Source organism: Talpa occidentalis, unplaced genomic scaffold, assembly GCF_014898055.3.
Source record: "Talpa occidentalis isolate TD23 unplaced genomic scaffold, MPIMG_talOcc4v2.1 talOcc4.3, whole genome shotgun sequence".
Taxonomy (NCBI): Eukaryota; Metazoa; Chordata; class Mammalia; order Eulipotyphla; family Talpidae; genus Talpa; species Talpa occidentalis.
Window position 1 is genome coordinate 4,635,014 of NW_023603184.1, and position 21,552 is coordinate 4,656,565.

Sequence of the window (21,552 nt, forward strand, 5' to 3'; positions counted from 1 at the left end):
GACGGACCCCAAAGCCATTATCTCATGATCAGTCGGGCTGACTCCCCTGCTTGGGAGGAGTTCTCCTGGGGGCAAAGCCTGAAACTACAGACCGGTCTGTACCTGCTTTTTGAGGTCAGGCTAAAGGGACTGCATTGCGGGCGGACCTGGAAAAGGGCAGGGCATCTGGGTGCTGTTTCGCCAGATCTCTGCAGAAGGTGAGGCACCGAGGAAGCCACAGCACTGAAATGGCCAGAAGCCTGCTCCCCAAAGAGTGCCAGCACCTTCATGGCCCAGAAAAGTACTTAAGTGAACTCCTCTTTGGTCTAACTCTAAGCTCCTAAATAGACCACGTAGCAGTATCCTGCCAGGACACCTGGGCAGCTGCTTCCCATCACACCAGAGCTGCCCACTAGATTCCTGAAAGACGGGGCACTAAGATGGCCAGTGGAGGGGGAAGGCCACAGGTCCAGATGGTCACCTCCCCATGCCTCTGCCTCCGGGCCAGGGGCTGTGCACACACACACACGGTGCTGGCTCAGGGCCTCAAGGAGCGGGACCCGGGGGCGGGAGGGAAGGCACTTGTGTGAAGAGTCAGAACTGGGAACGGACCTGGGATGATGCGCTGGCCTCAGAAAGGAATTAGCTTAAGGGATGTCCACTGAGAGAAAAAGTAACACTGTGTTAAAAGACCAAGAGAGAGAAAAAAAAAAGTCAGCATCTAAGGTGGAATCACAAGGAGGGAGAGATGTATCTTGAGATGCTCCCCAATCAAAAAAAGGGGAGTGGGGCCTGTGGAGCAGGGCACAGAGTGGGAACACTCAGAGGAAGAGAATGGGAAGAAGAATCAGCAGGAGAATAAGGCAAATAAACACACCCACTCCGGACAGAACAGGCACAAGCTACTCACACGCGCACACAAGCGCCACCCACGCCGGAAACACGCGAGCAGATGAGCTGGTCTAGACTCTCAAAGCACAACCACCAGCAAAGCACACCCTGGGAGGAGGGAGGCGGACGCCGCCACAAGGGCCAGGAGACGCTCCCACTCACACTGCGCTGAGTCTAAGGTGGAGGCGGCCCCGCCGCCTGGGCCCCTGGATTGCCTGGCCTCCTGCGAGGCCCCCTGCTGCGGCATCAAGGGGGTGCCCACCTCACTGCGCCCTCCCCCCTGACTTCTCGGTCCAGCTGTTCCAGTCCCACCACGAGCCCCAGAGACCCTCTCTCATGCTCACTGGGAAAGTGCTGGGGGCCTGGACACTGATCCTACTGCAGATGGAACAGGGCCAGGAAAGCCCTGTGCAGCCCCTTGCACCCACCTGGTTGTGCATGAACTTGAGATTGATCCCTTCCAGGGTGACCTGCAGCAAGCCCCCCTCGCCGGTCTTCATGTCCTGCACGGGGAACTCGCCACCCAGCTCAGGTCCTGTCGCGAGGGGGGAGGCTATCAGCTCCTGGGGAGGGGGCGTCCCTCAGCCCCGCATCCTCGCCCGCCCCGGCAGTGGCTCAGGGATGGCGCCTCACCCGGCTTGATGCTCTGCTGGCGGGCGGCGGCGCGCTCCATGCTGTCCTTCACGCAGTAGTACAGCTCCCGACACTGCGTGGGGAGAGCGGCCTGTCAGGGAGCCTCGCAGAGTCCCGCCCTCTGCGCCACCACGGCTGGGTGGGCCTGGGCCAGAGCGGCCTCCGCACCCCACACAGGAGCTGGAGGCCAAAGCGGGGCTCGGCTGCAGATTTGGGAATTGTAACCTTCCTGCGAGACTCCACGCTTGGCCCTCCCCACGCGCCCCCCACCCAAGCGACATTCACGGGCACCTTCTTAGTGTAGAACTTGTTGAGTTGTGTCTCGGAGCCATTGCGACGCCACAAGCACAGCACCTTGGTCTTGGGACAGTAGGTCATGTTGATGAGCTTCTCGTACCACCAGCGCTCGTACACTGTCCCGATGTTGCTGCGCAGCACCACGCAGTCGTCGCACACCTGCAGGGGCGCAGCCGCATGTTCCTCCCGCTCCCCACCCGGGTGCCTGGGGAGGAGGAGGTGCCCTCCCGGCAGCAGCCCCACTGCAGGCTTTCTGCCCTGGGCTCTCAGTCGCCCTCAGGTGGACACACAGACCCTGAACTGCTGGACGTCACTGCGCACCGGCTTAATGAAAGAACCGGCGCCACCGACCGGAGCATGTGGGCCCCAAAGGAGGCTGTTCCCCTTCAGTGTTTTACCATCTCGTCTGTGTTCTGGAAAGTACTCAGAGGAGAGATAGCTCACGCCCCCACCTTACCACCTTAGGGATCACCTCTGTGGACAAGGACAAGGGCAGAGGCAGGGGACGGTAGCAGACCTGCCCAAGGAGAAAAAATAGAACCACAGCATTTTCTAACCCTGGCTTGGCCCTAAATCTGTGTAAATCTTAAAAAATAATTAATTACGCAAGTGACACGTGGCAGGTGCTACTGCGAAAGGATTATACAATATAGGAGATAGAACTTAGAAGGCAAAGTCCCCCTCCTCTTCTCCCGCTTGCCCCCCGTCTGTCCCGTCTGTCCAACTACGAGGACACTGTCAACAGCACAGGGGCTAAGAGCACAGGGCCAGGCTCAACGCCGCCCTGGTTTAGATGAGAGCTGGGCCCTTACTAGGCCGGGTCACCTTAAGTGAGTTAACCTGCATCTACATTTCCTTACGTGCAAGATGAGGACAGGAACAACCTCATGGAGAGGAGGCGAAGACAAAACATGTTAGTGGACGTAAAATACTCAGAGCAAAGTCAGATGCATAAGAAAACACCCTAGAGTCAGCTGCTAGCATTTCAACAATACAAGACATAGAGTAATAGTTATCACGACTATGTTGACAATCCTCAAATCTTTCTCCAAGGGAGACCTGTCTTCCTGAGTTCCAGAATCTCTCTCTATCTGGATGTCTCATAGGTAGCACCTCAAACCTCTCATGTGCAAATCTGAACGTGATCTCCCCCTGGGCAAACTTCTCCTCCACCCCCTGAGCAAGTGGCATCGCTACCCACCTACCTCCTGAGCCTGAAGGAGGCTCCTCTGGCCTCTAACGCACGTTGAGTCCCACACTCCCTACCACAAATAACCCCGAACCCTCTTCCCCTCCTCCACTCTGGTCATTAACTCCCGTTTTCCCTTCAAGCCTAAGCGCAAAGGTCACTTTTGAGTTGTCGCCCATGGCTCTGAGCCCCTCACTAGTGTGTTCCCCTAATACCTGCCTCCCGGACATCCTCTCGTGCATCACACTTCACGACCCAGTTTGTTCAGTTATCTACTTCCCCATGAACTTGTCAACCCTGTAAGGGCCCTGGATACCATATACCCCTTCTTCTCTGCTGTGACCCCACTCTCAGCAGAGCACCTAGTATGTAACATGTGCTTCATAAATACTAGGTGGATAAATAAGGAACAGACCAGACTGACCACCTAAGAGCCTGCTAGAGTTCTGAAAGTTTTATGAAGAGAAAGAACAAAGCAGCAGAGAAGGAACTGGAAGCTGGGTTTAGCCTGCGGTTCTCGTCACGTGGAAAATGGAAAATGCGACTCCCCTTTTATAATCCTGTAAGCGCACTGTGTAAAGGAGGGGGCAGGTATTTGGGAGAGCAGGTGACTTCTAGGCCAGAAGGAGGATGAGGATAATGTGTAACCCCTGCCTTGAGCATTGAGGGGGCCATAAACTGATATAGTTCTGGGGATGGCAATTTGGCAGAATCTATCAAAATTTTAAATGCATTATAAGCTTCATTCAGAAATTTTATGCTAACAATCTATTCTACAGAAATTCTCATGTGAGTGTAAAAAGATTTGTTCAAGGATAGTCAACGAAACATTGCTTAATGAAACAAAACAGTGGGAGGCAGCGGTAAGATAAATGTCACATCCTTGTAACACCCAATAGCTGAGCATTCATTTCAAAAATAGAGTCATTTATATATAATTTGTGGCTACGGAAAGACATCTGCGATACATTAAGCGGGGAAAAAATTATATAATAATATTTGCAGTTTGATATCACTTTTTCTCAACCTAAGACAAAATTCCCTTAAGTTGCATTTATACAAATATGCATTTTTTAAAATCTGAAAGGAGTCACACCAACTCTTTAACAGCGCTTACCTCTGAGACATGGCACTGGAAGAAAGTGAAGGGAATCTTTCACTTTTTACTTTATTTCTATATGGTCTGCAATTTGTACTGCATATTGTACTTTTTTTTTTTAATTTTTTTTTTTTTTTTTAATTTATACAGGCACTGGGTACAGTCAGAAGTGCGGGAGGGTGAGAGGATTCACCAGAGCCAGAGCGGGGAGCAGAGCAGGCAGAAGGACCGAAGCACACTGCTGAGGGGAGCAGCGGGCGGCAGGAGAGGTCTGCGCGCCATGTGGGACCCTCCTCCGGTGGCCGGGGAGCAGCCGGGGATCGAACCGGCGCTGCAGAGGCTGCGGGCAGCTTCGCAACCCAGCGCTCAACCGCTGCGCCACCGGGGAGGCCCATGCATATTGTACTTTTGTAATGACAACAAACAGCAATAAAGATAATTTTAAAGTCTTTGCCAATTGCAGTCCAGCAAGGAGACTGCACTCTGAAAAAGATGCATCAGTTAACCTCCCAGTAGCTGGCACTTACTGTTGGGGACAGCAGCATCTCAAAGGAGGGGCAGCTAGGAGGCGATGGAGCCCTCCTGTATTCCAACACCTTCAATGAGGCACCCCCTCACAGGGGTGAGGGTGAGTCCTTTCTTTTAAGGAATCTTCTGGAGAGACAGATTTTTTTTTTAAAGGAAAAGGACAGAACAAGAATCACTGCCACCTCACTGCAGATGTCCTAGTTACTCTCAGCTCTGAGATGTCCAGCCAAATTCTAAAGCTTCAAGGTGACGTTAGCATGTACATTTCTGCTTCAGAGCAGAACCTCATGCCCGTTTGATAAACCACCTGTTCAAGAAGCTGTGAATGTAAAAACCAAACTCAACTAAACCAAAGTTGTAATAATTATTTTTGCTACTGTATATAGGAGTTGTATTTGGCTCCTACAATTACTTAGAGGAGGTTCATTTTATTTACTTTTTTAATAAATTAATTTATTTTATATATTCTTACATCATTTTTCATTTTTGCATTGTGTATGCAGTTTCATTTTGGTTATGATCCCCATACAATTCCCACCCCCAGGAGGTCCATTTTAGAATTAAAAACACAGAGATGAAGAAAACATGGCCAATTTCCTTTACAATCCCGGGGAAGGGTTTTTCTATTGATAACTATAACTGCAAATCCAAAAGCCATAAATTCAACTACATAACACATAAAGCTGATTAATTCAACGACATAAAAGTGAAACAATTCTGCATGGCAAAAAATAACAAATGCAGCAGCACACCGATGAGGAACTTTACAGTGGACAGATCAGGCTCCCGCTTCTGAACCCCCTGACCATGAGGACAGACACAACAGGAAATCCACAGCACTATCTAGGAAGTATTCTTGCCAAAATACTGAATCTGAGGGGCCTCTCTGGTGGTGCAAGGAATTAAGTCTCAGCACTACGAAGCTGTTGGCAACCACTGCAGCACAAGTTCAATCCTCGGCCAGGGAGCTATCCACATGACTCAGCAGACCTCTCCATGTCTCACCCACTGCTCCCCTCAGCAGTGTATTTCAGTAGATCCACCTCTTTTGCTCCCCACTCTATCTCTGATGAATCTTCTCACCACCTCCCACACCTTTGGCCTATACCCCAGCTCTTGTATGTATAAATAAATAAAAAATAAATCTTTCAAAAAAAATTTTTTAAAAATACTGAATCTGAAACCGATCAAACTTCCAGACTGAATTACTAGTTTCTGAGAATTACAAGTGATAGAGATGCAATCAGCAGAAGAGATGCAATCAGCAGAAAATCTAGAACATGAGTTAATCCATAGGCTAAATTTCCTCAAAAGAATAAATGGCAAAGTGGGAGGAAGACTATTTTAAGAGAACTGCAGAGTCACATCAAGCTAAGTTACAAATGCATTTCCCTCTTGAACCAGCAATTCCACTTCTGGGAATTCATAGATATACCTACACATGTACACAACGAAGCCTCATTCATAGTGGCACTACATGCGACAGCAAAAATATGGAAGAAATCCAAGATTAGTTAAATAAACACTGATTAGTTAAATAATTATGGTGGTGAGACACTCTGCAGTAGTAAAAAGAACAAGAAAGTTCTTTCTGAACTGATACAGAAGATCTCCAGGATATGTTTAATGGAAAAAAAAAACAAGATACAGAGCAGTGGATAAGATGTGCTACATTTCTATAAGGAGAAAAATAAGAATTTATATTCAAGTTTTGTTGTTTGTATTTTAAAAACCACTGGAAGAACAAAAGAAACCAATAAAAGTGATTATCTACAGGTGGAAGGGATGAAGTGGATGGGAAATTGAGTGATAGGGCAAAGAATGAGGGTGTGACCTTGAAAGTCTACTTAAGGACATTATGACTGTATCGTCTATTCAACATACATAGAAAAAATGATGGGAAACCATCTGTTATAGTCTCTTATTTGTATAAGAGACTGATGATTTAATCATAACTGGATCATAAAGATGAATGAGATAAAGGGGAAAAATATTCTGGCATCAGTTCTAGGAGTCTCTTACAACTCTCAACTGTTCCTCTGGGCTCCTTGCATCAGCTGGTACCTACCTCCATGAAAAAGATGTCGCCGTTTGTGTCTGTCCCGGCATGCACCACAAAAGTCTGCTTCTTCATGTGCCGGCTGCCACTGGAACGGATAGAGAGGTCTCGCCCATTCTGAAGAAAGAGAAGTCTTTGAGGGACATACACACACCCGTCCCCCAGAGCACTCTGGGCCAAGAACCCCCTAGACAGCAATAAATTCCTATCAGTTCCCTTGAGAGGATCATCTACTGGTCGCTGGTCCAGGTATGTGTTCTCACAATTTTTGTTCTCAGGACTCCTGTAACCTCTTAAAAATTACTGACAATGCCAGGAAGTTCATATCTACGTGGGTTAAAATGTATAGATATTTACATTCTATGAATTAAAACAGAGAATTGTTTTCTTTTGAAAGTATTATTTCAAAGTAATTTTAAAATTAATAATTCATTAATAAGTCAATCACATGATACTATCAATAACATATTTTTGATCAAATAATCGTATTTCCTAAAAGAAAAAGAGTGGCATCCTTTAATGTCTGACTTGATTTAAAAAAAATAGCTGAATTCTCATATCTGCCTCTGCAGTCGATCTGCTGTGATATGTTGCTTTGACTGAGGTGTATAAATAGAATCTGGCCTCCCAGATATGTATTTGGAAAGGGGAGGAGTATTTTAATAGCCTTTCCAGAAAATGAGGCATATTCTCCTTTTCATATTGTACTAAAACTCTAGAAGCAGCAGTTTCTTCAAGTTAGTTGCAATGTGGAATCTGCAAACATCATTAACATTTTGTGCTCTGCATTAAGGCCCATTTGTCTGCCTTACATTTTGAGTGGATCTTTTTTCTCATACTTGAGTAAACTTTTCAACTCACACATTGGTCATCTGGGAAATACTGGCTGACGTAGTAGTACAGCTCTCCCAAATGTTGACACATTTCATCTCACACCATCAAAAAATCACATTCACTGATCTCATCACCATGGATCTCATTAGAGAAGTCTTAACACTAGGAAGCTTCCAGTTCAAAGGCTTTCCAAAGTTCCCACTTTCATGTAAAAGCTTGAATCTCATCACTGGCAAACGGGCTTATTTTATTTAGACAAATGTCTACCAAAGACCTGCTCAGAATTAACCGTAATTTGTTAATCATTCTTCTCAGTAAAAATGAAGGCCCATAAGCAAAGCTGTCAGTTCACCTTGCTAGTCAAACTGTCGCAACCATTTTTCCGTGAAACAACCATGTTTTGGTTTGCAGTAGACATGCTAAGTAGTTTTCATTATGTCACACAGAATGTAAAAAAGATGTCTAATCATTGATTGATATTTTATAAAATTAAGATTTCAAAGGCTTCATCAAGGACATTCACAAGTGAAAGTGGCTTGTTTTTTGTTTTTTTTTTTTTTAAACTGTGAGTGTGCAGAGATGAGGATGGCAGCGGAGGAAGGTTTGGGGTGCTGCCTTCACTGTGTTGAAGTGCCGGTGGTTTCACTCCAACCCACTCGCACCAGCAGCGCCAATGTCAGCCCAGAGAAAAGGTCAAACATTTCAGTATTTTGATGAAAACAGTCTTCTGTGCATCCTCAGGAGCCCACAGACTGACTTAGCGCAGAGGCCGCCATCGCTGAACGGAGGGTTAACACCTTGTTGTGAAAACATATAAGCCAAGAAATGACCCGTGGGGAAGCCTGTGCATTAGGCCTCAAGGCCTGAGGCAGAGTGACTGAAAAGGATGGGGGAAGGGTAGCCAAAGGCACGATCCAGTGGGCTTACCAGGTCCGCCAGCTGATCGAGCACTTCATTGATTTGCTGGCTGTACATGAGCCCGATGTGCGACTTCCCCATCAGGCGCCTCACCTTCTTCCGGATGTCGTTCTTGTTTACCTGGAGAGCCCAGACAGGGTCTTAACCAGGGAGCTGCTGTCCCCTCACCGAGGTAGAGGGAAGGCACAAGTCAGCCTCCTGCTATCTGAGACGTGGGATTGGAGCGTGAGAGGAACATCCAACTGTGAGTCCTGCCAGTGGGCTCTGCCTCGCAGAAAGTGGCTCTGAGAGCAGGTCTGTCTCAAGCGCACTGGTGCTCAGGGGACACGTCCTCCCTACCCCCGACAATACCAAGGGAGTTACCCTCAAAGGGGCCCTGAAAACACCTCAATGTGTCATTCAGAATCAATGACTCAGAGTAGCGACATTCCGGACTAGGTGCAGCTGAGACACTTTCCCAACCTGAGCTACCTGGTACCCCTGGTGTCCCTGGTTCTTCTGCTCAACAGAGAAGAACGAGGCTTACAGCAGAAAAGGAGACAGACCAAGTGGGCCCGCAGGGCACTCTCTGCCTTTGGTCCAATCATGCCTTTACATTCAGAGAGGCTGGAGAGCAGGCGGGAAACACAGGGCCTCACTCTCTTCTCTTCTCTTCTCTTCTCCCCACCAACCCCAAACTTAGCCTCCCTTTCTGAGCAGGACTCTTGTTGGGTAACGTACTTCACCCACAGCTATAAAAACCAAGTACAACCAAGTTAAGCTAGAGCCTTCCATTATTATTTTAATGGAAAGCTCTTTTACATGTATAGAAAATTCTCTGATAAAGGGCTAGTGCAGAGAAGTGAATTCTGTGTATTCTTTCTGAGGTTTGAGAACCTACTACTCAGAAAAAAAATTTTTTTCTGCTGTTTTCTGTGGGAAGCTCTACTGCCATCCTGAAACTATTCAGCATAGGCAGTGCAATTAGAACTCCAAATAAAATGGAGTATGGTGGTGGATGGACTATGGTGGTGATACCTGATGGGGGTACCCCAATGTCACCTTGGATAAAAATAAATTGATTTTTAAAAACCTCAAAATAAACAACTGGTATGGAATTTCAGTCACTTTTACAGCATCCCTTAGCACAGCCCCCTGGAAGTTTCAGATAAGTGGATCATGTTGCACTGCAGAGAGGCCTCAGCCTGTCACTCAGGAAGAGAGAACTAGTGAGCTGCCCTAACAGCTTTCCAGCTGCCCCAGAACAAAGGGATGAGCTTTGCCCGGCCATCATCGCAGTGGCTGGGCGTGAGCAAAATCGACTCTACCTTCATCAGCAGCATGTAGGAGATGAGGTTGTGCAAAAGCGTGGCCAGCAAGCGATCTTCATCATCCTCCAGGCGCTTCCGGTCATGTTCCCCCAAGGACAGGTATCTGAGCAGGAAGCCAGGGACAAGTCAGCCCCAGGGTGGCAGCTCCCAGGGCCAGCCAGGCGGAGGCTGAATCGGCACTTTCCCTGGGCTCCCTAAGCCTCCCTCCTACCTGTCAATCATTTCCTGGGGCCCCTGGTCCATGCCCATGCCCTCTCTCTCCAACATCACAGCATCTAAGAACGCATCCTCCCAGAACTGCATTTGGTCCCATAAAGTAGAACGCTCTTTGCCTGTGTACAACAGAGGTGTTTTAGGGGTTTAACATATAAGGAATAAAGCTACAAAACCAAAAGAAAGAGTAAACCACCAAATAAAAGGGAGTCATTACAAATGCCACAGCAAAGGAAACCGGTCTCCCCACCCAGACCTAACGTTCCTGCCACCAGCCCCAGCTGCCTCTAGTGAGGCCCAGTCCCTCCCGAGATGGCAGGACGAACACAGCACGCAAAGAAAGGTGGTTACTTATAGAAAAGGTCTCCATAGCAGCATCCTCTAACTGGTCCCACATCGATCCTTTGTCCCTTCCTGCCAATTTGTGAGCAGGAAGGACCACGGTAGCAAGAAAGGGAAGAAAGGAAGACAGAAAGCAGAGGCTGTTGATTAAGACCAAAATTTGGCTCTCTCTAGTCCTCACCCACTGCTTTCCCCAGACCCGGTAAGTCGCCTGCTTCAGATACAAAAATACCCTTGAACAGCAGCACTGAGAGCTGCGGAACCAAGCAGCGGCTGTCCAGTGCTACCTGGTGCCCGGCTGAGCACAGCTTTCTTCCAGTGCAAGGGCCTTCCCAGTCTGTTTCTCACCTAGGAGTCCCTCATAGAGATAGACTCGCTGGCTTACATCTTCGGAAGAGCGAACTGGGCTGCTCACCAGCTTCTCCTTGACGCTTGGCTTCAAGCTATGGGCTTTACCCTACAGAGAAGTGATAGGTCAGTTCCCCGAGGTGCCAACAAGTAGGAGCAAAATAAACCAAGCAGCTCATTTAGAGGCTCACACACCCATTTCCATCTACTTGCAACCTATACCCCAGTAGCCCTGCTTTTGCTACTCTGCTTGCCTCAAGGATTTGACCAGAAGCCAATCTGATAGTCCTGCTTTCTGTTATCACTTTCTAAGTCATAAGTCAAGTGTCCACTTTGACTTATCTTTACTTCATTTGTCTCTATTAAGACTCTGTTCAGAAAAAAAAAAATCAGGCCACTTCCCTGCCGCAGCGTGACACAGCAGAGGGAACGCTGGGCTTGAAGGCAGATTGCCCAAGGGTCAGCTGCCTCCTCTTACTAGCCGTGCAATCTTAGGCATGAAGCTTTGCTTCTCTGAGTCTCACTTTCCCCTATGGTAAAAGGAAGGTTAGGGCCACCCTCAGAGGACTGTTACAAGGATTAAATTAGAAAATACACATAGAGCACTCAACAATGCCTGGCACATGGTTAGTGCTGGACAAATGTTAATTTCCTCTTTCCCATCATTTCTTAGAAATACCTGCCCCTTAGAAATAGCACTAATTCTGCAACATTGGACATTCTGTTCTTTTCTTTTTTTTAATTTTAGATTTTCAACTAGGTAAGAGGTAGGTTTTATACCCATTTCACAACCCCTGGAACAGCATAATCAGAGAAGCAACTGATAAAGGTTATCAGGCAAATACTAACTACTAGTGTGTCTAAATGCCAATCTCCTGGTTCACCCTCAATATTTTTGCTCAATGAAGCACACCGACTTAATGTCACTTGTTTCTAAATTAGGCTCTTCTGAGCCAAGAAATTTAGGTAACTGCTCTTGGCAGCTCAACTGTGCAAAGAACCCTTATCCACTGGCATGGGACAAGTAAGATGTGTCCCAGGAAGGTGGCATGAAAGGTTGTGCCTGGCTGAGTGGCTTCCTGCAAGAATGCTGCTCCCGTGTGTCCTGACCTCAGAATAAGAGGTGCAAAGACTCGTTAAAATTGTCTGTTTAGGGGCCTCCCTGGTGGCGCAAGTGGTTGGGAAGCAACCTATGGGGCTGTCCGCAGCCACTGCAGTGCGAGTTCAATCCCTGACCAGGGAGCTACCCACATGGCATAGCAGACCTCTCCTGACTTGCCTGCTGCTCCCCTCAGCAGTGTATTTCAGTTGCTCTGCCTGTTCTGTTCCCTGCTCTGTCTCTGGTGAATCCTCTCAACCCGCCCCTCCACCTCTGGCCTGTATTCCAGTTCTTGTATGCATAAATAAATCTATCTTAAAAAATAATAAATAAATAAAATGGTCTGTTTAGACGCTGGGAGTTAAAGCTCACTAACTGGAATGGCTCTGCTTGATCTTGTTCCCTATCTTAATTCTGGGATGTCACTTGCTCTATTAGAAACACATAAACAGAAGACCCTGGGATGGGAATGATCACCAAGGTTAAATAATGCAGCTCATTTAAATTTTATCTTCCATTCTTCTTTCAGACCAAAGATAAGGACCTATGGGCTCCTGTAAAGAACATCTTTCTCAGCTCCAATGAAGTGGCAAAAGCCCAGAGAGCTGACAGCCTTAGAAGTATGTCTATACTATTGATAAAATGTCAAAGGCATGAAATAAAAAGAATTAACTTAATTCCAACTGATCGTTGACTTATTGTGTGAAGCAAGGCAAGTTCTTTTTTTTCCCAAGGCTCTGCTCCCCTCACCTGTCAGAAGAGATTAGCCACAGCAACACCCAAAATCAAACTTCCTGACCTGGGAACCATGCCTTATTTACCCCTGTTTCTTTAGTATAGAATCTGTCACTTAGTAACTCACATAATTGCTGCTTAGTAATGAATGAAAACTTCAAATAACATCAGGAATATACAAAAAAGAAATGTTATTTTAAGACGCAACATATAAAGAGCAGGGATGAGAAAAAAAACTGAACCTGAAAGTCCACAGAATTAGGTAAACTGCAATGATGGCTGCGATGGCCCTGATATTGCCACGGAGGTACCCTGTGTCTCATTTTAACACGGGGGTTGCTGCTACATAGGATTCAAAGCCCTTACTGAACGTGTGGGAAGCATAATTCATCAATGATTCAGGAGAGGGTTCTAAAAGCCCTGGGTCATGGAGTCAAGAGACTCTGAAACAAGGAGCCTCCCTGGTGGTGCAAGAGGTTAAGTGTCAGCACTATGAAGCTATCCGTAGCCACTGCAGCACGAGTTCGATCCCCGGCCACGGAGGTGAACCACATGGCGCAGCAGTCCCCTCCTGTCTCGCCTGCTACTCCCCTCAGCAGTGTATTTCAGTAGATTGGCTTGTTCTGTTCTCCATTCTGTCTCTGGTGAATCCGCTCACCCCTCTCACCTCTGGCCTGCACCCAGCTCTTGTATGCATAAATAAATAAATCTTTAAAAAAAAGAGAGAGAGACTCTGAAAAAAGCTATGAACATTTAAAGCCCCATGTAGGACCACCATACCTTACTTCCACTTTTCCTTCCACTGCCTCCTAACCTTTCTTTTCTAAGCCCCCTTCCTTCCATTGAGAGATGCTATCCATTTGTTCGTAAACAAAACTTACAAAGATGGCACTGGTAGCAGAGTTAGTCTCAATTTCACTGTCGGACAAAGTGCCCCGAGAGCTTGCCAAGTGGGTACCGCCCTCGCCGCCTGGCCCATCACCTGCGTTGCTGCTCAGGTCACTGTCTGCTCCAAGGGTCTCCCCGGAACTATTACTCACCTGAAAAGGAAAAAAGGTAGTAAGGATATTCCCTGGGAAGGGTCCTAGATATGCCAGAGAGCTGTTAGAGCTCTCTGTTGCATAAATAAGTCCTGAATCTCAAAGCTGTGTTGGTGTCCCTCTGGAAGAACCTTCTTTACAAGAAGGGGAGAAGCCCTGGGTGAAATCTCAGGGTCTGATCCTGCATACACAGACCCAGGACAGGTAAACATCTCCACCTTGAGAACCAGGCTGACCTGAGACTAAGAGCAGCCTCCAAAGGATAAAGGAGCCTCCTTTTCCAAAGGGGGATTCACACCCCACCCACCAAGATGCCAGTGTGGTGTTCCCCTACCACGGTGCTAACTTCAGAATCCTGACTTGAGCTTCGGATCATGACAGCTGGACTCACGCCGATGACAGAGTCGAGATCGGTCCTCTGAAACAAGACACAGGGACGCAGACTCATCACAGAAGGTTTCCAGTCTAGTCTCAATTTTCCTAAGAAAGACTTATCTTCTTCCTCCTCCCCACCCCCACCCTTCTATTATTACCCCTAGAAGGTCATGAGAAATTTGGTTTTTCCACGAATATACAATATATATAACTTCTATAATAAAAATATAAACATTAAAGAAATACATGCTCACCTTAGGAAATATATGCAAGAACAGGAAATAAAAAGAAGTCATAAACGTATGACCTCGTTAACTACTATTAAGGTTTTAGTACATTTCTTTTCAGTCTTTTCCATATACATGTAAAAAATAAATTTTGGGGTCTTACTGTACAGAACTTTATAAACATTTTCCAAGTCACTCAATCCTTGAAAGTCTCACTTCAGATATCTATTCTATGTTATTTTAAGATTGTTGTTTCATTTCTCTCTCTCTCTCTCTCTCTCTCTCTCTCTCTCTCTGTGTGTGTGTGTGTGTTTGTGAGAACTTAAAGAAGTGATCTGAGATGGCAAATTTAATGCTCACATTTCTCAAGTTTGTCACAAACCTGGGAAGCAGATGTCAAGCTCACACCGCTGTCTGCGCTGATCTGGGACTTTTTCTCCTCCGTCTCACCAAGGTCAAAGGCAGGTTTGATTACCTCAGGCCCTGAGTAGGGGAAGACTTCTGTGACTCAGTACAGAGGCTGGGGCAGACTGGTGAAGGGCGTGGGACGGCAGCACGGCCTGCCCCGCACGTCCCAGGCACCTTCCCAGAGACTGCCACGCACCGGCCCCGTGGACGAAGGCCTGGGCTGCCTTAAGAACCAAGTAGGGCAGATAAGACCTGGCCTCAAGGGGTTCTGCAATCATCTTCTCAATCTGAGAAAATTCTTACCCATCATCCTAAAACAGAAAAGCTCTGCCAACAACTGTCCACACCACATTCCACGGCACTCAGAGTCGGGGCCTCACTGGTGCCGGACACCATTTGAGGATCCCCAGGCTACTCAGTGCTTCCCAAACAAAGGTGTGAGAGGAATAAGGAAAGGACAGGCCCGGTGAGTGAAGAATCACAGTTGTTTCAATGGACACTGCCTACCCCCACCCTACGACTCCTACATTTGAGATAAAACCACCCTCACTGCCCCCCCCCACCCACCATGGTATGGCAGAAGGACAGAATGACAGAAAGCAAGAAAGCGTGCCTAGGGCAGCCACCAGAGTTGGGCAGCTACAGACTCAACACAGAGGGACAGCAACCATCTCTGCCAACTGTGCCCACAGGCCTCCTAACCGGTGCGGGAGGAATCAGTCAATGAGGGGCACTGAAAATAGCAAACGTTCTCCCCACCATCGCTGAAGCAATACGGGACCAAGTTCTAAGGGTTTTTACTCAGTAGACGCCCTGGTTACAGCCTGATTGCTATGAGGGGGGGATGAAGCAGCCTACAAGCCACAGACCCGTGAGTCACAGACCACCTACCTGCTTTTATTCCAAATATCCCCCAAGAACAAATTTGGGGTGGGGCTGACAAAGTGAGCCTGCCCCAATGGGCCTGGGGAGTTGGCAGGTATGGGAGATGTGGGAACAGGAAGGGGCATTTGTTCCTTACTCTGTTTTTCCAAAGCTTTTTGCCTTTTCACTTCCTGGTGCTTGTTCCACAATTCTACCCCAGATGCAATGCAAGCAGGAGAGAAAGACAGAGAGAGTCAGAGACCAGTCAGGCAGACGAAATGGAAACCCACCCACCCGAGTTGATTCCGTCTCAGGTACAGGGTTACAAACCAAGAGATTAAAAAGATAGCTTCATTGTGGGCTCTTCTCCTGAGAGCCAATGTCTTTCCCCCAGCTCATGAACTAAAGACTCCAGAACCCCCACAGTGCTAGAGCTGGAAGCGCCCTGAAGCGAGCTCCTGGCGCAAGGAAACCGATCCCAAAGAGGCTGGAGCTCAGGACCCTGTCACTCAGGACCAGGCAGACTCCCCTGCACCAGGCGTCCTCTGCCAGAGGAGCACGTGACGGCACCTTCACAGCGTCTGGTGAGACAGAGGGTGGGTCCAAGCAGCCAGAGGGCCTCTTGCAGAAGCATGAGCGTCAATCTGTTCAATTCACTGAATGGAACAGAGGCTACTCGTGCAGGCAGTCAGCACCCCTGCTTATCACTACCCACAAAACCAACTCACCTTCAGAATTAGTGCCTGCCCTAGCGAGAGACCCCTCCTGAGGGATCATCTGGAAAAAAGCCTCTGGTAGAGGTGAGGAAACATTACACGGTCAAGAACAGAATAGTTGGGGTAAAGGAGAGAGAACACTAGAGACTAGCCCAAGGTCCTCATTCCCAGATAAAGAGACAGAGACACTGAGAGGGCAAATAATTTACCCGACATCCCCTTCTTAGTCAGGGGCACACATGGGACTAACACTCCAGACCTCCAGGCTTGCAGGTCACTACTCTTTATAGTACATCACATCAGGCAGGAGAGAGGCAGAGTTGATGAGCTCTAGGACTCCCTGCTCCCCTAAAAAAGAAACTGGCTCCTCATTACCACTTACAGGAGCAAAGACAATTGTTTAATGGTCACGGCAGAGGCTGCAGCTAAACGCCTATTACCCAGGGGCTGAGAACCAGTCAAGAAAGAGACAACTTAGATGATGCATGGTCAAGCAGGGAGCAAGCCAAACAGAGGAGACAGCAGAGAACTCCCTGAGGCCCTGCCTGGGTGGGAGCAGAGAAGCATCAAACACAAGCAAGCTCTTAAGTCCAGGAAGGAAAGGGTAAAAGGAAAGCTCACTCAGAAAACTGTATTGAGGTACAGAACTCAGGGAAATACAATTGCTAGACACGCCCTAGAGGAGCAAATTCAAGGGCAGTGTGATGCCTGAATGGGGGAGAATTTCCTTATAGCTTCCAGGAGCTCATGCGGCCTCTCTGTCAGAAATCCAGATGTAAATAAAACCTCCAGATGTAAATAACGCCTCTCTGGGCCAGCTAGGCCAAAGCTCCATCTTCCTCTGAGATGCAGGGGAGGGCGGTCTATGCAGCCCAAGAGATGAAGAAGTGGAAAGAAATGCCATTACGAATGGACACAGACCTACTGCCCTCTCCAGAAAGCAAAGCATGGGGAAGAGAAAGGCAGGATTCTGGATGAATTGAAAGGAGGAAGAGATATTTAAGAAACCAGAACCCCTTCATCCTACCAAACACGGGGATACATACCAATAGAAGCAACAAAATTCTCTTCCTTTAAACTTCTGGTGTCCAGTTCCTTAAGGCCCCTTCCTGCAGCGCTTGGTGCCCGAGGTCCCAGCTGGGGAACCCTCAGCTGTGCCATGGCCTTCGGGTCCCCCCGCCCAGCCAGGCCAGGCTCCTTGCCCACGGGGGTATTTACGCTCTCTGTTGGACTTCTCCTCCGCTTGTCTGGTTCTGAGAAGGATTGCATATAGGAAGAGGTCAGAAAGAAGAATGCGTGGGGAAAGGGAAGGAAATGAGCAGGGAGGGAGAAGCAAGGATAGGGGAAGAGGTGGATGGAAGAAGTGCAAGGAAAAAGCTGACATCTCATATTTTATGATGAAAAAATACCCACGACAGAGGAACAGACCCTAGAAAATAAAACCCCCACACCCGGCGGGAAGCAGGTGGCGCTGGGAAGCTTGCCACGGGGACAAGTTCCCTTTCTTTTGGGGACAAGTGGGAGAGTGGGACTGGCAGGCTGCGGTCAACACAACCCCTACCTTTACTATAGTAGTGGGTCTGTGCGATCTCCAGCAGCCCGAAGATGCTGGCCATGCCCCCCAGGCCCGCGCGGGCATAGGACTGCTCCAGGCTGAGGACGGTGCACTTGAGCAGGTCCAACATTCCTTTGTACACCTTTCGGCTGATCTCCTGCGACAACAGCCCAGGGGCCAGAGTCAGCAGAGATGCCTGCGGTGTCTGCATCCCTCTTCCCTCTTGATTCCAACCCCCGAGCCCAACACTGACCACATCGGGGATGACATCCTGCCGTGCGTCATCCTCAGACTGCACCGTGCGGCTCAGCTTGCTCAGGACAAACACCCGCAGCTGCTCGCTCTCCAGCAGCCGCCGCACCTTTTTCATGTTGAGCCAGCCAACTCCCTGGCCGTCCAGCACACTGTGTACCACGTCCTTCAGGAACTGCTGGTTCTCACTGCGGGGTGCACACACCGCTTCTGTGGGCTCCGGCTCCTTCCCAGAGCAACCCCCTTCTGCCAGACTAGTTCATCCCCAGGGCTCAAACACCAGGCCCGGTCTCCAAATGCCCAAGTCCCCGGCACCCCAGATGGCCGGGTTTGCCAAGTGCCCTCCACTGCCGTGTCACCCTCAACACCGTGAGCTACTACTGCCGCCTGGGGGTTGAGTCAGCATGGGAAGCACGAATTAATTACATCTACCCAACTGAGCGCTTCTCTTCCTTTCTTGAGCATACTAAAGTCGGTACAGAAATCACCACCTCTCCAAGAACTGTTCAAACAGCTCCGCCATTTATTACCTGGAATTGCTGGACCGGCCCTGGGGTGACGGAGGCTCTCTCTTCACCGTTGGACTGTGTTTGATGACAGAAGACTTCTGGTCCACCAGGGCCCTCCTGTTTCCTACAGCCGGGAAGGAGGAGTGAGAGACAGCACTGCTCTAGCTGGTGGCTCGTGCGAGCGCAGCCCTGGGCAGCCACGCTCCACACCCATGCCCCAAAGGTCTGGGCAAGGCTGGCACCGGGGCATCACACACAAGTAGAAATCAGCTACGGCAATGTGGAGGAAGTGGGGAGGGTGGCTCAGACCACTCCACATGCACCAGCAGAACGCCCCAGAGCAAGCACAGGCGTCACGGGGGCGGGGCAAGGCAGGTCACTCATGGGGTGCAGCTGGCTCCATGAGGAGGATGGCCTCAGGCAGGCACAGAAGATGCTAGGAGAAAAAGATCATGCACAGCTCGCAGGCAAGACCCACCTTCACCACTCCCGGGGCCGGCTTCAGTAACAATCTCCATTAGAGTATTTAGCCCAAATACTGGGACACAAAATACACAATTAGTAGGTGCACCACGATACCGCAACCCCTGTACCCCTCAATGGAGCTGTAAGCCAGATGATCTGAGCATTCTCCCAAAGCTTAGTGCACATAACCTTGGTTCTGAGGCACCTCAGAGCTGGTCAAGTGACCAGGAGACAACCAAGGCTTTAGGGAAGATCATCCTTACGACGGTGGCGTCTCAAAGTCAGGGGCAGGGCAAGGGACACGGGGAGCCTTCTGGTACTCGACAGGCACATGCGGGGAAGAGGGACCTCTGGCTTCACGGAACACCTAACGTGGGGTCCGGAGGGTCTATGGGTGTGCAGGGGGAGAGATTGTCTTGCAGATGCTGTGGTGGGAGTGGAGTGGGGGTGTGAGGATGGGAGAAGGGTGGGGGTTAAGTGCGGCAGATGAAGTGAAGCATCAGCATGCAGCGAGAGTGGCAGCAGCACTCCCTCTCCACTGTGCCCTCAAGGGCTGCCAGCGACGCTCATGCCTATCTGTGCCTAACCTGCCAGCACAGTGTGCATCTGTGCCACTTCCCTACCCCGGAGCCAGGGTGCCCTTCTATCCATCTACTCATGTTCCCATCCCCACCAGAGAACATTCCCTAGATTCCTGAGAGTTAAATCACTGGGAAGAGAGGTCCCCAGCGGCCTAGAGGTTAAGTCTCAGCGCTGTGACTGCTATGGCCGGAGTTCCATCCCCAGCCAGGGAGCTGACCCACATGGTGAAGCAGACCTCTCCTGTCTCGCCACTGCCCCCCTCAGCAGTGTACTTCAGTACGTCTGCCTGTTCTGCTCCCCACTCTGTCTCTGGTGAATCCTCTCACCACCCCCCACCGCTCTGGCCTATACCCCAGTTCTTCTATGCAAAAAAAAATAAAATAAAACAAAATACACGGAGCTGCTTCTCACTGTGCTTCCTGTCATGATTAAATATTTCTGCACGCTATCCAAAAAAAAAAAACAGACCAAAGTCACAGTAAATTCAGAGGAGCCCCTCAAACTGTCAGAGATTATAAATGTAAATCAACTAAGGTCTTGACTACCCTAGATGCCAACCGATACTACCTGGCCTGCTCACAGGCCCTAAGCTGATGTGAAGTCAAGGTGACAGGCCTGATGATAAGACCGCCAGGCTCTGCCTGACCCTCTGGCTGGTCAGCGCCCCAGGAAGGAGGCCATCCGCAGTTCCAGCCGCAGGAGCTGGCACGTGGCTGGCAGCAGCTGATGCTCCCTTGTTAACGAGCTTCCTCTGGCAAGTTCCCCTGAGAAGCAACCGCCCAGTTGCCACCATCCTAATGATGTGATGGGGCTTTTCTCTCTAGCTACAAAGACAGTTTCCTTCTGAAAACCAGCAAGAGGCGATGATGTGTGGAGGTGAAAGCCATGAGAAGCCACGTGAGGGGCAACAGCCAGGTCAAAGGAGCCATCACACGGGGGCTCCTGACAAGCACCCACAGGCCTGACGTTCTTCCCAGAGGACCCTGGTGTGGTGAGAGGAGGGCCAGTGTCACCTTTCAGACTGGGGAAGGGCGTGGTCTTCTCGCGGGCGCCTTTGGTGGGCAGTGTGAGGTTTGAAAGACTGAAGCTGGTACCGTGGTTCCGATATAGGCTGCCTACCGAGAGGAGCGGAGCAAGGAGTTAGGGTAGGCAGACATCCTCTCTGCCTCCCCACACACCTATTCCCAGTGGCTCTGAGCAACCTTAGTAGGACCAGCCCTAACTCAGGACAAACAATAGCCATTGCCAGGATGGCTCAAAACCCAGGGATAATGTTGTCTGGTTACTTCCTCTCAGTGATCGCCAAGTCTCTTACTAACTCAGCTACATGCTTCTGGGCTGAAGGAGGTGCTGTCCCTTTCTGGCTTCTGAAAAACTCATACTTGTCATCAAGGCCTGTGTTGGCTCCCCAGCCCCTCGTCTGCCTTCCATTGCTGACACTACCCCCATTTCTGGAAGTAGTCTCCCCACATAAAAGCCACCCTCACACAGATCTCACAGCATCTTCATGAAAAATTCTTCCCAGGCAAAAAAAATTAAACCAAGTCAAATCTGATCAGACTATTTCCGTAAAATACACATACAATTAGATGATTTTTAATATAATGTTTATTTTTAAGTTGACCGATGATCTTACCTAAAACAGACGCTTCCAGGTATAACCTGTTCCTTCCTCCTTTATTGACCTCCCCTAGAAAGTCCTTATTCACTATCACCCAACCGACTCACAATGGACTTGATAATGCCAGATCTGGCTAGATAATGCCAGCTCTGTCCTACCTGGGAAGTTCGGAGCAGCATCTGCCCCGGCCAGGCCCCCTGGAGAGAAGGTGGGACAGAGGCATGAGAGAGGCACTTACTGGCAAAAGACACGATGCCCCCGAAGCCCTCGGTGCTGTTGTTGGAGACGGTGGAGGTGGGAGAGCTCGCTCGGGAGTCTGACTCTGCATCTGAGTCGCTGGCCAGTTTCAAGCTGTTGGGCCGCAGCAGCTTCTGAGCCCTTAAATGCACAGGGGTATCTGTGAGCCCAGGCCAGGGTGCCTACCCTTGGGCATGTGGCTGACACCACCCTGTAGTCACCATCCC

General features: G+C 49.2%; 1 protein-coding gene across 20 annotated transcripts in view; it reads right to left on the reverse strand.

Moving 5' to 3' along the window:
• The window catches only part of MADD (MAP kinase activating death domain), a 38,450-nt gene that overhangs the window by 4,171 nt on the left and 12,727 nt on the right, over positions 1-21,552 (reverse strand). For 2 of the 20 annotated variants that reach the window (XM_037522324.2, XM_037522312.2), the window contains exons 14-31: positions 21,327-21,466; positions 20,481-20,582; positions 18,442-18,544; positions 17,913-18,099; positions 17,666-17,816; positions 17,151-17,357; positions 14,499-14,599; positions 13,861-13,932; positions 13,356-13,514; positions 10,641-10,749; positions 10,302-10,364; positions 9,949-10,069; positions 9,735-9,840; positions 8,437-8,547; positions 6,685-6,792; positions 1,795-1,959; positions 1,504-1,576; positions 1,299-1,405 (exon numbers count right to left, since the gene is read on the reverse strand). In XM_037522324.2, coding sequence (XP_037378221.1) covers positions 1,299-1,405; positions 1,504-1,576; positions 1,795-1,959; positions 6,685-6,792; positions 8,437-8,547; positions 9,735-9,840; positions 9,949-10,069; positions 10,302-10,364; positions 10,641-10,749; positions 13,356-13,514; positions 13,861-13,932; positions 14,499-14,599; positions 17,151-17,357; positions 17,666-17,816; positions 17,913-18,099; positions 18,442-18,544; positions 20,481-20,582; positions 21,327-21,466 — 2,185 coding nt within the window. Of the gene's footprint in view, positions 1-1,298; positions 1,406-1,503; positions 1,577-1,794; positions 1,960-6,684; positions 6,793-8,436; positions 8,548-9,734; positions 9,841-9,948; positions 10,070-10,301; positions 10,365-10,640; positions 10,750-13,355; positions 13,515-13,848; positions 13,933-14,498; positions 14,600-17,150; positions 17,358-17,665; positions 17,817-17,912; positions 18,100-18,441; positions 18,545-18,898; positions 18,959-20,480; positions 20,583-21,326; positions 21,467-21,552 lie in introns of all 20 variants that reach the window. The other 18 variants (XM_037522323.2, XM_037522335.2, XM_037522320.2 and 15 more) reach the window with 10 other exon arrangements.